The sequence below is a fragment of the Apodemus sylvaticus genome, chromosome 19 (genome assembly GCF_947179515.1).
Source record: "Apodemus sylvaticus chromosome 19, mApoSyl1.1, whole genome shotgun sequence".
NCBI classification, from domain to species: Eukaryota; Metazoa; Chordata; class Mammalia; order Rodentia; family Muridae; genus Apodemus; species Apodemus sylvaticus.
Window position 1 is genome coordinate 43,535,927 of NC_067490.1, and position 13,530 is coordinate 43,549,456.

Below are 13,530 nucleotides of genomic sequence, written 5' to 3' on the forward strand. Positions count from 1 at the left end.
AAACCTCTGGTTCTTACACTATCTCTGTTCCCATTTACCATGTTAGTACCTGAGCCGTGGAGGAAGAAAGAAAGGGAGGCAGGAAGGGAGAGAGGAACAGAGGAAAGGAGGGAGAGAAAGGTTCCATGTAGACATCCTGGCTCTTGTTTGAGCACTTTGTTAACACTTACTCTCCAGGTTTTGACCAGTTGCGGGTTTCTGTGTCATTGCACAAAGAAATTTCTCTGAACTATGAGAGCTGCACTAATCTGAAGATTTGATGCAAGAACCTGCTTCTGAATGAGAACATGCCATTTTTGTTCTCTTGATTCTGGGTAGCTCACTTAATCATCTAATTCCATGTTTGTACTTGAACACTTCATCATTTCTGTTTTCTTTACAGCTGAACAACATTCCATTGTGTGTAATACCACATTTTCCTTAGACACCAAGGCTGTTTACTGAACATGGAGGAACAAGTGTCTCTGCGGCAGGAACAGAGTTCCGTGACTATATCCCAGGAGTGGGCTAGCTGGATCACATGGCACATCCGGTTCTAGTTTTCTGAGGAACACGCACACATTTGTTTACAATGGTCAAACCTCTTCTATCCTCCCATGTGTAGTGTATGTGAGTGTTTCCATCCCCCACATCCACTGACACCACCATTGGGGCCTTAGACATCTGATTTGAATCAGATGAAATCTTAGACTAGTTTTAGTTATCAACTCCGTGATGGTCAAGGATGCTAAATAATAAGATTTGTATTCATATCTATATATTTCTTATCAATTTCCAAGTTTTCTGAGAAAAACCTTTTCAGATTTCTCTCCCAATTATTCCACTTATTCAATACTTTGTTTTCTTCATAATATTTTGTTTAGTGCTTTGCATATTCTAGGAAATTTGATGAGTATGTTATATTTTGTTTTAATCTCTAGGTTTTTAGCTTTTATGTAGTTTTGATTGTTTGGAGTTCATTTTTTGGTTTTTTACATTTAATATCATATTTCTTGGATATTGTAAATGTCAATTTTTTTAATTTCTTTTATCATTTATCTATTTCCTTGTACCTTATTCTTCTAACACAATCAGTAATATTCATTCTTAGTGCTGCTGAGCTGTGCTGCTAAGTTTGAATTTGGATTTTCTTGGCTTTGTTTGTGGTTTAGCTTTTCTGGATATCTGCTCTGGTTGTCATGTTTGTTTGGTTTTAGTTGTCTGTTTATTTATTTTTCATTATTTTAATTTTCATCAGAGCTTTCTTTCTTCCTTTCATTTCCTTTTTTTTTTGTTCCTCTTAGGTATCCTTTATACTTTGTTTCCCGAAATGAAGTCTGGGAGTGAAGAGGAATCAGAAAATCTCAGATCTGATTCCAGCTTCTTTGAAGCAGAGAGTTTCCACTCTCAATACAGAGTTTTAAACACCATCGGCCATGGAGGCTGCGCCACAGTCAAGCTGGCCAAGCACCGCCTCACAGGCACTCCTGTGGCTGTTAAAATGATTGACAAGCAAAAGCACAGGCACCATCCCGTCACATCGGAGGTTGACATTATGACCAGGCTCAATCATCCCAACATCATCTCCCTCCAACAAGTCATCCAGACTGAGAAGACTATATACCTCGTGATGGAGTTGTCCAAGGGGGAATCGCTGTACGATTACATCCATCATGCTGGCCCCCTGCAGGAGGATGAAGCACGAACAATATTTAAACAAATATTGAGTGCTATAAGCTACTGTCATGACCTGGGTATCATCCATCGCGACCTGAAACCTGGGAATATAATGATAGATAGGAAAGGTGCAATCAAACTTATCGACTTTGGGCTCAGCACCCTAGTGAATCCGGGGCAAAAGCTGAACTTTCACTGTGGGACTTTGCCATATGCTCCTCCTGAGATGGTCCTTGGGAGAGTGTATGATGGCCCCAAGGTGGATATATGGGCTCTTGGAGTGGCTCTGTATTATATGACTGCTGGCAGAGTGCCATTTGATGCCGTGAAGGTCCCAGAGCTGCGGAGACAGATATTGTCAGGGCAGTATCCTGTCCCATCTGGCATATCAATAGAACTCGATGACCTGATTAGTATTTTACTGTCTGCCAACCCAAAGCATAGGCCGACGGTTGCAGAAGTGATGTTGCATCCCTGGCTGACAGAGGATTCGGAGGGATTCCCAGATCCTTGTCAGGAACTGTTCCACCTCAAGCCTGACCCAGCAATTATAAAAGCCATGGGACACCTAGGGTTCAAAGCCCAAGAAATAAAAGAGTCTTTATTGGAGAGAAAATACAATGAAGCTATGGCCACTTATTACTTCCTGCGAAGACAGGCCCTGCAGGAGTTTGGCATCTCAACCCGTGCCCAGCCCATGAATCCCTTGATGACGCCCTTCCCTTCCCTTCATGATCCTGATTCTTTCCAAGTGGGACGAAGGAGAGAAAGCGAATCCACATTATGCTTGACCTCCTCCACGAGTGAAGGCTCTGTCTCTGGCCAGAAGGCTCTTCAGGGAAGACAGAGGAGAGGCAGTTGGCCTGGCATTCCTCCAGGTAGGACCCTGCAGACCACACCCACAACGAACCAAGCTGACAGCCATTCTACCAGTGTCCCTTACGTGACCGGCAGCTCCAATTTGACCAGAGATGACAACCCCAGTGCCTCAGCAAAGGACAAGACTGTCCCAAGCAGGAGACACAGAGGCTTTAAGTGGTGGAGAAAGAAGATAAGTAATGCACTAAGAAAGTTGTGCTGTTGCATTCCATCCCAACAGCAACCTCACCTGGGGGAGAGGAGGGTCTCCCCCCAGAACTGAAACCAAGCGAGGGCGTCTGGAGAATAGGCATCCGGCAGAGCCCAGGTACATTTCTGTATTTGAATGTATCTATTTTACTCCAGTCTGTGTGAACTGGCAGATTGTACTTCTGTTTATGTATCTGTTACGATGCATGGGAAGGTAGGTCTAGACACTGTGGGACGTTGGTTAAATTGAACCTAACAACAGATCTAGCATCCCAGAAGGCATCTCATGTGAGTATTCTGCACGTTGAACTAGGAGACAGCAGCTGGGTACTGACCCTGCTTTGAGGAGGAAGTAGGCAAAGAAAGAGGAGTAGATGCTGAGGGAGGAGAGGGTGTTATGGGGGAGCTAGGAGATGTGGGGATAAAATTCAGAGAGGAACAGGCAGCTTGGGAAACAGTGTGGAAAAGGGCAACCACAGCTGGAGAGATGCCCTGTGCAGCTGAACTTCTCAGAATCCCTTCCATGTGTGTTGTTGCATTTTAGAAGATCACCAGAGGATGCCGGATGCTACAGTCACAGTGTTGGAGAGGACCCATGTGTAGACGGACCTCAAGAGGGAGCCTTGTGGAAATCCATCATGTTCAGGGTTGGTCAGGCTTCTCTCATGGCCCTGAGTCCAGCCAGGAAGAAGGAAGCAAATGAAGATATCCCAGGTGGACAGAGGCCACCTCAAAGGCATCAGTACTCAGAGCAGGGGCTGACAGCCTATCCAAAGCTGGTGGAGATAGGAGCCCCTCTGCCTACCCAGGCTCACATCAGAGACCTCCACTGTGTGCACATTCCTGCCCCTCTATATTAGAGGATCTTAGGAGTTGTATTGTGTTTGTTGAAACTCTGAGAATAAAATAGATGTTTGTGAAAGATAACCTCTGATATTATCCTGCAACTTATTTATGTATGAAAATTGGCCCTGTGGTGTTCAAAAGCCCCAGGAAGAATAAGTTCAGACAGAAAATCAACATATTTTTTAAAATGCCTTTGAAGGGACCAAGATTTCAGGGACTTGAAGGGGAAAGGGTACGAACTGAGTGTGGACTTTGGTTCCTTCTGGACCCACTAAGCATTGACAGAAGGATGAGGGAGGACATTAGGTTCTATCAGCTTGACCCACTTCCACAGAGGCAAGTACAGTTACCCTGTAAATTCCTGCAGATGTGCCATGGGCTGTATCCCAAGGTTGTGAGAAGTCACAGTTCCATCTTGACCCACAGGACAATAATTGTATCATAGAATGTGTTCACTCTCATTGTCGGGACATTTTCCTCTTTAGATCCATGGGGCAGTGTTATTCCCCTATGTCCTATCACAGGCAAGTGTCCTTCGGGAATGAGTCAGAGCTGGGTCAGAGGGAGGATGTGTGTTGGGAGAGAGAAGAAGTGATGTTGTCTGTGAGAAGACAAGCTCTTCTGACCCAGACCAGATGTGCTCTGCCACAGGGACATCACCTAACAATGCCAACCCCGAACTCTATCGTACCTGACAGATTACTAGTTCCTAGAGAACCTCATCTCACGGGCCCTGGAGCCATTCATGTATTCACCCATCACTCGGATGGGTCTCTGATTCCTGAGCTGCCCTCACAACATCTTTCCAGTTAGCCTGGTATTAAGCCCTTGGCTTCTTTATGTCACCAATCTCTTCAGGAGACACCCTTCTCTAAACTGCACTCTTTACCTCATATAGGTTCTGCCTCAGGAGTTCTCAGGGAACATATGTGTGGCACTTGTGTTTGTGCATGAATGCATGTCTGTGCATGCATTTTTATGTGTGTGTGCACATGTGTTTGTAACATGTTTGTATATGCACATGTGTGCATGCATGCATGTATGTGTGCATGTACATGTGTCTGTGTGTGTGTGTGTTGTTTGTCAGGATATATTACACTAGGAGTATCCTCTAGTCTGCCTCCACTCAGAATCCTCAGTCCTATCACTCTTGTCAAGACTCTATCACAATGTCATTTTGCTCTATTAGAATATGGCTCAGTTCTTCAGCAGCCTGCATCTCCAAACTTCTCCAAATGCTTCCTACAAACACTTAGCAAAGGTATCTGAACCATGTGTCATCAGGGATATTCCAGCATTAGCTCTGTTGCTCCACATTAGATTTCCATTGCTGTGACAAAACACCCAAGCTAATCATGTGATAAAGACAAGTTTCCTTTTGACTCACTGTTTCTGAGTTCAGAGCCAATGGGTCCTTTATCCACGGATTAGTCCTATGGAGAGGCAGAGCATCACAGCAGGAAGTCTGTGTTAAAACTGTTTGCTTCACAGTATCCAGTCTAGGAAAACAAAGAATTGTTTTTATAAACGTGTCCTCTCCTGCCCTTAAGCACTGTGTTCATAAATGAGCCAAGCTACTTCTAAGGTGAGGGATCTCAACCTGCAATCCCTTTCCAAAGGCCCCCTCTGCTAAGTGCTGTGTAGAGGATGGGAAGTTCTCAAAACAGGGAAGTCTGCAGGGTTTTTAACACCCCTCATCCAAATTGATAAGACTCTCTTTCAACATTTCTAAGGTTGTGGTATGGAAGTCCTGACTTAGAGATCAATATGGGCTGCACCGTGTGATCCCAAGTCAACAAGAAGAGACGATAGTTCAAATTCATAACTGGCATGCAAAGACTGAACCACATCAGCCTCTGTGGGCACAGTCCCATCAACATCCCTCACCATTGCCCACAGGGAAAAGGAGAGACTTGTGCATAGTAGGGGAGTAGGCGGTGCCTTCTGGGGATGATCCCACTAATACAGTATTCTGAGCCCCTGCTGCACCCCACACACTCAAACCCTAGAATGCCTGACACAGGTTGGTACAAAGGACACCTCTTTAGAGATGGGCAGAGACACAAAGTAGTGGGCAAACAGCAGATGTTTCTGCAATTGTGCACAGCAGGGAGGATGCACAGAAAACCAGGTAATGAAAGATTTGTGTGGATCCCACTGAGAACACCAGAGTAATCTTCTACCTACCCACAGCCCTAGGGACCACAGAGCAAGCTGCAACTGACTACACCTTGGGACTACAATTTCTGCCTTAAGTGGTTTCATAGAGGAGCAGCTCAGAGCAGGGTCAGGTAGGATGTGGGGTTAGGACTGAAGGGCTCCCTTTTGCTGTAAATTTACAATCCAGGCATCAGTGCCCTCCAGATGAGGTTTTTTGTTTTTTTTGTTTTTGTTTTTGTTTTTTTTTTTTTGCTATTTTATTTATTTATTTATTTATTTTTATTTACATTGCAAATGATTTCCCCTTTTCTGGGTCCCCACTCCCTGCAAGTCCCATAAGCCCTCTTCCGTCCCCCTATTCTTCCATCTACCCCTTCCCACTTCCCTGTTCTGGAATTCCCCTATACTCTTGCACTGAGTCTTTCCAGAACCAGGGCCCACTCCTCCATTCTTTTTGGACATCATTTAATTTGTGGATTATGTCCTGGGTATTCAAAGTTTCTAGGCTAATATCCACTTATCAGTGAGTGCATACCATGATTGATCTTTTGAGACTGGGTTACCTCACTTAGTATGATGTTCTCCAGCTCCATCCATTTGTCTAAGAATTTCATGAATTCATTGTTTCTAATGGCTGAATAGTACTCCATTGTGTAAATATACCACATTTTTTGTATCCATTCCTCCGTTGAAGGACACCTAGGTTCTTTCCAGCTTCTGGCTACTACAAATAGGGTTGCTATGAACATAGTAGAGCATGTGTCCTTATTGCATGCTGAAGAATCCTCTGGATATATGCCCAGTAGTGGTATAACAGGGTCCTCAGGAAGTGACATGCCCAGTTTTCTGAGGAACCGCCAGACTGATTTCCAAAGTGGTTGCACCATGTTGCAATCCCACCAGCAGTGAGGAGTGTTCCTCTTTCTCCACATCCTTACCAACACCTGCTGTCTCCTGATTTTTTGACCTTAGCCATTCTGACTGGTGTGAGGTGAAATCTCAGGGTTGTTTTGATTTGCATTTCCCTAATGATTAATGATGTTGAACATTTCTTAAGGTGTTTCTCAGCTCTCCGAAGTTCTTCATGTGAAAATTCTTTGTTTAGCTCCATACCCCACTTTTTAATGGGGTTATTTGGATCTCTGGGTTCTACTTTCTTGAGTTCTTTGTATATATTAGATATTAGCCCTCTGTCGGATTTAGGGTTGGTGAAGATTCTTTCCCAGTCTGTAACTCTCAAATGACATCATTATTTTGTACATCGTCCATCATTATTTTGTATCCTCTTATGCTTCCATCCATCTCTGTCAGTGGCCCTGGATGTGTGGGTAAAGAGCCCTTTTGGTCTTGTCACTATCTGGTCAAGGTGCCATGTCCATTCTGCAGTCAGGTCTTCAGATTCTTAAAAGCAAGACTAAATGCCCTTGTGACCTCCTGCCTTTTTCCCACCACTCATCATAGGAATCAGGGCTCGAAGAAGATTCTCTGAGGACTGATGAGCTGTTGCTGAAGCCTCTAAGACTAAAGCTAGTCCCTACAGCTGTCCTGCCTGTGGGTCTCAACATCTTCATCCAGAACAAGCCAGGTGCCAGATGTCCCATTCCTGGATCATATGGATTCTGGAGTCACTGATTGGGATATTCAAAACCTGGCAGTATCCTTGGTAATCACGTAGCTCAATGAAGAGGAGCTGAAGTCCCCCTGCAACTGTGGACCCAGGCAGTGAAGTCAGCGAGATGTACATATCAGCCATCCATGTCTCCTGGTGTAGGCTCACCCATCCTTCCATACTCACACCTGGCATGCTCATACACACACACACACACACACACACACACACACACACACACACCATAACTGATCTGGGATTTCATGTCAGCTGTCAGCTAAGAACAAGTGAACCTAGATTGTATGTGTGAGTTTTCTCAGTGATGAAGCTTTGTTGTCTGCACAGCTGAGGCTCTGAGGGGTGAGGGGTTGAGGGGTTGAGGGGCAAGGGCAGCACAGTCTTCAGTAGTCTACCAGTCCCCTTCCATGGGCCCAGCAGAGGCAGGCCTTGATGCAGCAGCCTCCAGGAAGCAGGAACCCAGATGACACCTGGAATTGTTGTGTGAAGGACTTCCCAGAGCCCAAGAGGGAACAACCTGGCAGAGGGAGGCACCCCTTCAGCTCGGCAGGGTTGGATGGAGCCTCACACTTCAGTCCACCTCAGGGGTGCCTGGCATGAACTGATCCAGACACAGGTGAGCCCAGGCTGAACATTGTAATCTGGTGTGTGTGTGTGCCCCTTCTGGCTGTGGCTGGTAATGGGACACTGGCTATCACCAGCATAGCCCATGGTGCTCCCAGCTGTGTCTATGCACCTCTTTGAGGACAGTCTCTCTCTTCCTGGGTTAGTGTCCTATCTGCCTTCCTGACACCAACTGATGCCACTTTTCCTACTTAGTAGGAGCAGTTGGCTTTGCTGAGTTGGTGAGGAGACTGTGTCCTTGTCACCAGCCTCATGTCACAGATTTCAGAGAACCATTTAGGGAGGAGGCACAAGAAACAGAGGACCCTGATCTTGGATGTTTCAGCAAAGATGGTGGTGACCAGGGCTGTGCTGTGCTCTGCTGCCCTCTCATCTTGTGGCCTTGGCAGAGCTGTTCCCTCAGCCCCATGGTTTGTTGTGGGTGGGAGGCCAATTAAGAGTCAATGCCTCCTGAGTGTATTCCTGTGGAATGCCACCACTCGGGAAGTGTGATGGAACCTGTGGTCACTAATAGACTCTCACTTCCTGTTTCTGCACCATGTCTCCTGGGTCACCAACAGTCTGTGCAGACCCATTGGACTCTGATAGCTGTGGAGTCATGTCTATGGCCTCTCTATTGAGATCTTTTGTGCCGGTTTGGTTTTGATTGGTTGTTTAGAGCACCAATAAAAAGTGCTCAGCCCTCCACAACATGGGAACTCTCTATTCTTTACATTCTTTCATTTCATAAGTTTTGATGAAAAAATATTGTGATAGTTTTTGTTAAACTTGCTGTCAAGTATTTAGTCTACAAGGACCATATTCTTGATTTAATCCGCAGATTTCTTTCTTTTATTTGTGCATATAGGCATGTTCTTGACTTATCCATTTGTCACAGATCATGTATCCCTGCTGTACTTCATAAGTTTTAATGATTTTATTTGTATTTCCGTTTTTCTATGTATAGACTCACCAGGGAACTGAGTAATGATGACCTCCTTTCATGTTGCAAGTGCCTTTTCCTTTGTTGTTGTTGTTGTTTCTGGACTCACTGTATTGATTTAGAATGTCAGGAGCATGTTAAAGAGAGGCATTTTAATTAGGGTTACTCTTACAGAAGGGGGAATGGTGGAGTCATCTTATACCACAGGGGGAGGAGACAGCTTACATCACAAGGGGTGTTAGAAGCCAAACATCCTAATCCCACCAACATCTCTGCCTCCTGCCTAGGAATTAGAAAGCCTGGCTGCATGTTTTTACTGTGAGACATCCTCTAACTTCAGAAAACATAAGAAGACACCCCTACTTCTGCTGTGAGGCCCTAATTTCCTCTCTTCAAAGTCCCCACTACACAGTCTGTCTCTGGGGCTGGGTCCTGAAAGAGCTCTGGAGCTACAGCTATGCCTTTGCCTCTGTCTATCCATAGCTTGAATAACTTCCATGAAAAAATTCTTCACTCCCCAGTGATCCATTTCAGTGTCCCTCCCAATACCCCTCCCCCATTCAGAACCTTTTGTCTGTTACTTTAAAGTCTCCACAAATTTCATGGTTTAAAACAACATAAATTTATCCTTTACATTTCTGCAAGTCGGAAGTCTTAAATAAAGCTTGCAGGGCTGTATTCCTAAAAAATCTCTCTCTCTCTGTCTCTTTCTGTCTCTCTTTCTCTCTGTCTCTCTGTCTCTGTCTCTCTCTGTCTCTCTCTCTCTGTCTTTCTCCGTCTCTGTCTGTTTCTCTCTTTCTCTCTCTCTATCTCTGTGTCTCTTTCTGTCTCTCCGTGTCTCTCTCTGTCTCTGTCTCTTTCTCTCTGTGTCTCTCTGTGTCTCTCTCTGTCTCTTTCTCTGTGTGTGTGTCTCTCTCTGTCTCTGTCTCTCTCTGTCTCTGTCTCTCTGTCTCTGTCTGTCTGTGTCTGTCTCTGTCTCTCTCTGTTTCTCTGTCTCTCTCTGGCTCTGGCTCTTTCTCTCTCTGTGTGTCTCTCTGTGTCTCTCTGTGTCTCTCTCTGTCTCTGTCTGTCTGTCTCTGTCTCTGTCTCTCTCTCTCTCTCTCCCTGCCTCCCTCCCTTCCTCTCCCTCCTCTCCATGCCTTTTCTCTCTCTCTGTAGCCTTCCTTCTTTTTTCCCTCTTTTCTCTTTCTCTATTATATATACAAAATGTGATGGTTAATTTTGATAGTCATTTTGACAGGATGTAGATTCACTTAGCATTCACACTTCTTGCCAAGGTTGATGGATGTTTCCAGAGAGACTTAAATGAGGAGGGAAGACTTCTCCCCCAACAGGAACGCAGCTGTGTAATGAGCCATTTTTAAGGTGTCAGGAGCTGTGCCCTCCCCCCAGGCCTGGGGTTAGCTAAAATCCACCCTTTGAGGGTCTGACCCTTGGTTCTCGAAAAAAACAATGCAGTTTCTTTTGTATTACTTGGGAGTCGCTGATAGCCAACACCTGGGTCTAGCCTGGGTGAAGCACTGGGATCAAGTTGAAGTCTTGATCTGCCAGACCTATAGTTGCCTGAATCAAGCAGTCTACCTTCTGAGCAGTGTGGAACTGTGAAGCCAACACACCCTGAGCCGAGTCTCAAGAGATTCAGCCCAAGAACCTTTATATTGTCAGAACTCCATCTGACTGGGGCCTTGATCAGCAATTGTGTTGTCCTGGCCTTCATTCTTTTTTTGCTGCCCCCCACCCCACCTAACCCCTGCTTCTCATCCAGGGTCCCAGTTTGCAGTAGCTTCGGGCAGTTACAGAATGGTGCCTGGAGCGTGGGTCCAGATACAAGAAGATCTCCTGAGGTGATCCTGTCTTCTCGAAGCTTCATAGAAAACAGAAAAAGATGGTATCCTGCATGGTGATCAATTATAGGTACAAAAGGTTATAGGCTAAGTGAGGCAGCATAAACCCAACACTGAACTCGCTTAGAGGTTTACAGTAGAATATGGGTTGGAAGTTTATAGGCATTTGTCTACAGCCTTCAAGAGTTGCTTCAGGTGAAAGGAAAAGGGTTTGAAAATAGGTGTATGTTCACAGCCTTCAAGAGCTGCTTCAGGAAGGTTTGAATAATGAGAGAGAAAGAGAGAAGGAAAATGGATTTTAAAACTCTCCTAGATGTTGCATTCTGTAGCTACTGCAAACTGGGTTCCTGGAACAGAAACTGAGGGATGGACTGGGGAAGCAGCAAAAAGAAAGAGGGCCAGGGCGATAGTTTACTGATCGAGGCCCCAACTTTAATGGAGGTCAGACCATTTTACAGTTTGGGCAAGTCCCCCCCTCCCCCCCAGACTCTGGGCTGAGTTCCAGTCTGTTGGTTCTTGGCTCCATTGCTCAGGCAGCTGGGTGGGTCACCTGCTTAATTCAGGAATTCGTAGACCTTGGGGAACAATGAACTTCACCTTCACTCTGAGCACTCCACTCTAGGTGGAGTAGGATCCTGAATAGCACAGGAATCCCTGCTCAACAAAGTCTGGTAGAGGAAGTTCACCTTTATCAATGTGGAGTTCCTACCAAGTGGCATGACACCACAATATGGCTCTGTATATTTCCTCCCTTTTTATTAATTTGAAAATGAGGTAGAAAACAAGTGGATAAACATCTGTCATAAGATGACAGGCCTTAACGGGGAGGGAAAGCATTGACCGTAATTCCTCTTAAGTATTGTATGATGTCTTTTACAGAGGACGGGTAATAGGCTCCCTTATTATTTTAAGGACAGCCTCTCGATGTCAACCCCTATGCAATTCGGTGTACTTCCTGGGGACTCAGAGGCAGAAATTCACCTCCCCGTGTGGTGCCTTGCCTCGCACTTCTCACTGGTGCCCATGTTTGCTCATAAACATACACACATAGATCTGAGTTCTATATGGCTCCCTTTTTGGAGATCCACTTGTGTAAGTTTTGAAGCCAGGGGGTCTGCAAGTGTCTTTAACAGACTCTCAATCTTTCTATCCAGGTGAGCCTGGGTGGAGACAGCCAGTCTGCTTAACAAGGTCAAGTGTTAAAGGTGAAACAGGATTAACTCCTCTGCAGATGCCCCTGAGGTATCCAATTCAGTTGCAAATTAGCAACTCAAAAAAGCAGAAAGCCTGGCCTGTGGGGTGGGGGAGGTAGCTTTGTGTATCAAGAGATAAACTGTTAGTTCTTAGGAAAAGTCAGCTGATCACATTAAAGGATATAGGAGAGTCATTATAACTCCTCTTTAGATTCAATTTTTTTCTAAAATAGTTTAACAGTCTCCATGTTCTGTCCCACAATGTCTAAAAGCTTGAAGCAAGGCAATTTATCTAATCTGGGACATTTGACAATTAAAGTAAGTCGAGAACATATACCCAATATAGCTCTTATGTTACCATTGTCTGGGCACTCAGCAAGTCCACAGTCAGCATATCTTCAGCATGCCACACCAACCACTCTGGCAGCTAGCATGCTTCTGCACATTCTGTGGAAAAAACATAGACATGCCTTCTTCCCCAATATTAATTCAGAATCATGGCATATGTCAATAAGTGAATTCCTTCATTTCACCCAGGCATCAGTATGCCTCGTTACAGGATGTCATATACACTCAGCAGGGAGTTGCCTGGCATCCAAATTTTAAATTTTTCTTAAAAATATACAAGCATAATTCAAATGATATGCACGGGGATACAATTTCCCCTCTCTTTTTCTTTTTTAAGAAGATAATTTTTTGTTTTTTAAAATATGTTTTAGATTACCTCGTCTTTGAGGATAACAAACAAATTGTCAAAGACATCTCAAATGAATAACCTTTATTCATTAAATGTCCAGTTCCATTGTTTGTTCTAATCCAAGTTGGAACACCAAGCATATAGCATAACATAGGCAATAACTATGCAATTATAGAAAATAAGCGTACCATTCCCAGTTGCTTTTTGCTAGAGCAGTTGCAACTAGAATGCCCCAAAATGAATCATTAGTCACATGCACATATCTTAATTTTTTAAATTAGAAATATGAGTATCATTTATTTGTAATAATTAATTAAGTCCTCTAGGATTAACACCATTATATGGTAGAGGTAGAAATTGAAGACATCAAGAACAAATCTGTATAATTTGATGTGCACAAAAATACAAAATTATTTTTAAGCCTTTGATGATATAAATAATATGCTTGTACATCCGATTGTTTCTATATAGCCTGTCTGGGATACAAATTTTATGTGCCTTGCCTTAAGGGGTCTTGTCCAGGCACCTTTTAAAAGATTAATTATATATAAGTATAATGTAGCTGTCTTCAGACACACCAGAAGAGGGCGTCAGAGCTCATCACAGGTGGTTGTGAGCCACCATGTGGTTGCTGGGATCCGAGTTCCAAAACTCCATGATAGAGAGCCTAGCCTTTAACGGCTGAGCCATCTTTCTAGGCTCACAACCATAAAATGCAAGAGCTCAGTTCCCATAGCTGTCTAACCAGCCTTTGATATTCAAGAAAATAGGAAACTAATTGGTCCACTGAGCCTGGGCTCTGATAATTTAAATTGATTGGCCTAAAAGCTATGGAGTGGTACAAATCAATTGGCTCACATTTCACGGGCTCTCCATGCTAAGAAATGATTGGT

At 44.3% G+C, this 13,530-nt stretch overlaps 1 protein-coding gene across 1 annotated transcript; it reads left to right on the forward strand.

Moving 5' to 3' along the window:
- The first annotated feature begins 1,309 nt into the window (after positions 1–1,309).
- LOC127669209 (sperm motility kinase 2A-like) lies at positions 1,310–2,797 on the forward strand. The gene has a single exon (XM_052163090.1). It carries the CDS (start codon positions 1,310–1,312, stop codon positions 2,795–2,797), a length of 1,488 nt encoding a protein of 495 aa, XP_052019050.1.
- Positions 2,798–13,530: the final 10,733 nt, after the last annotated feature.

Bases quoted from the DNA above. Each gene is read 5' to 3' on its own strand.
- LOC127669209 (XM_052163090.1), top strand. From the start codon at position 1,310: ATGAAGTCTGGGAGTGAAGAGGAATCAGAAAATCTCAGATCTGATTCC.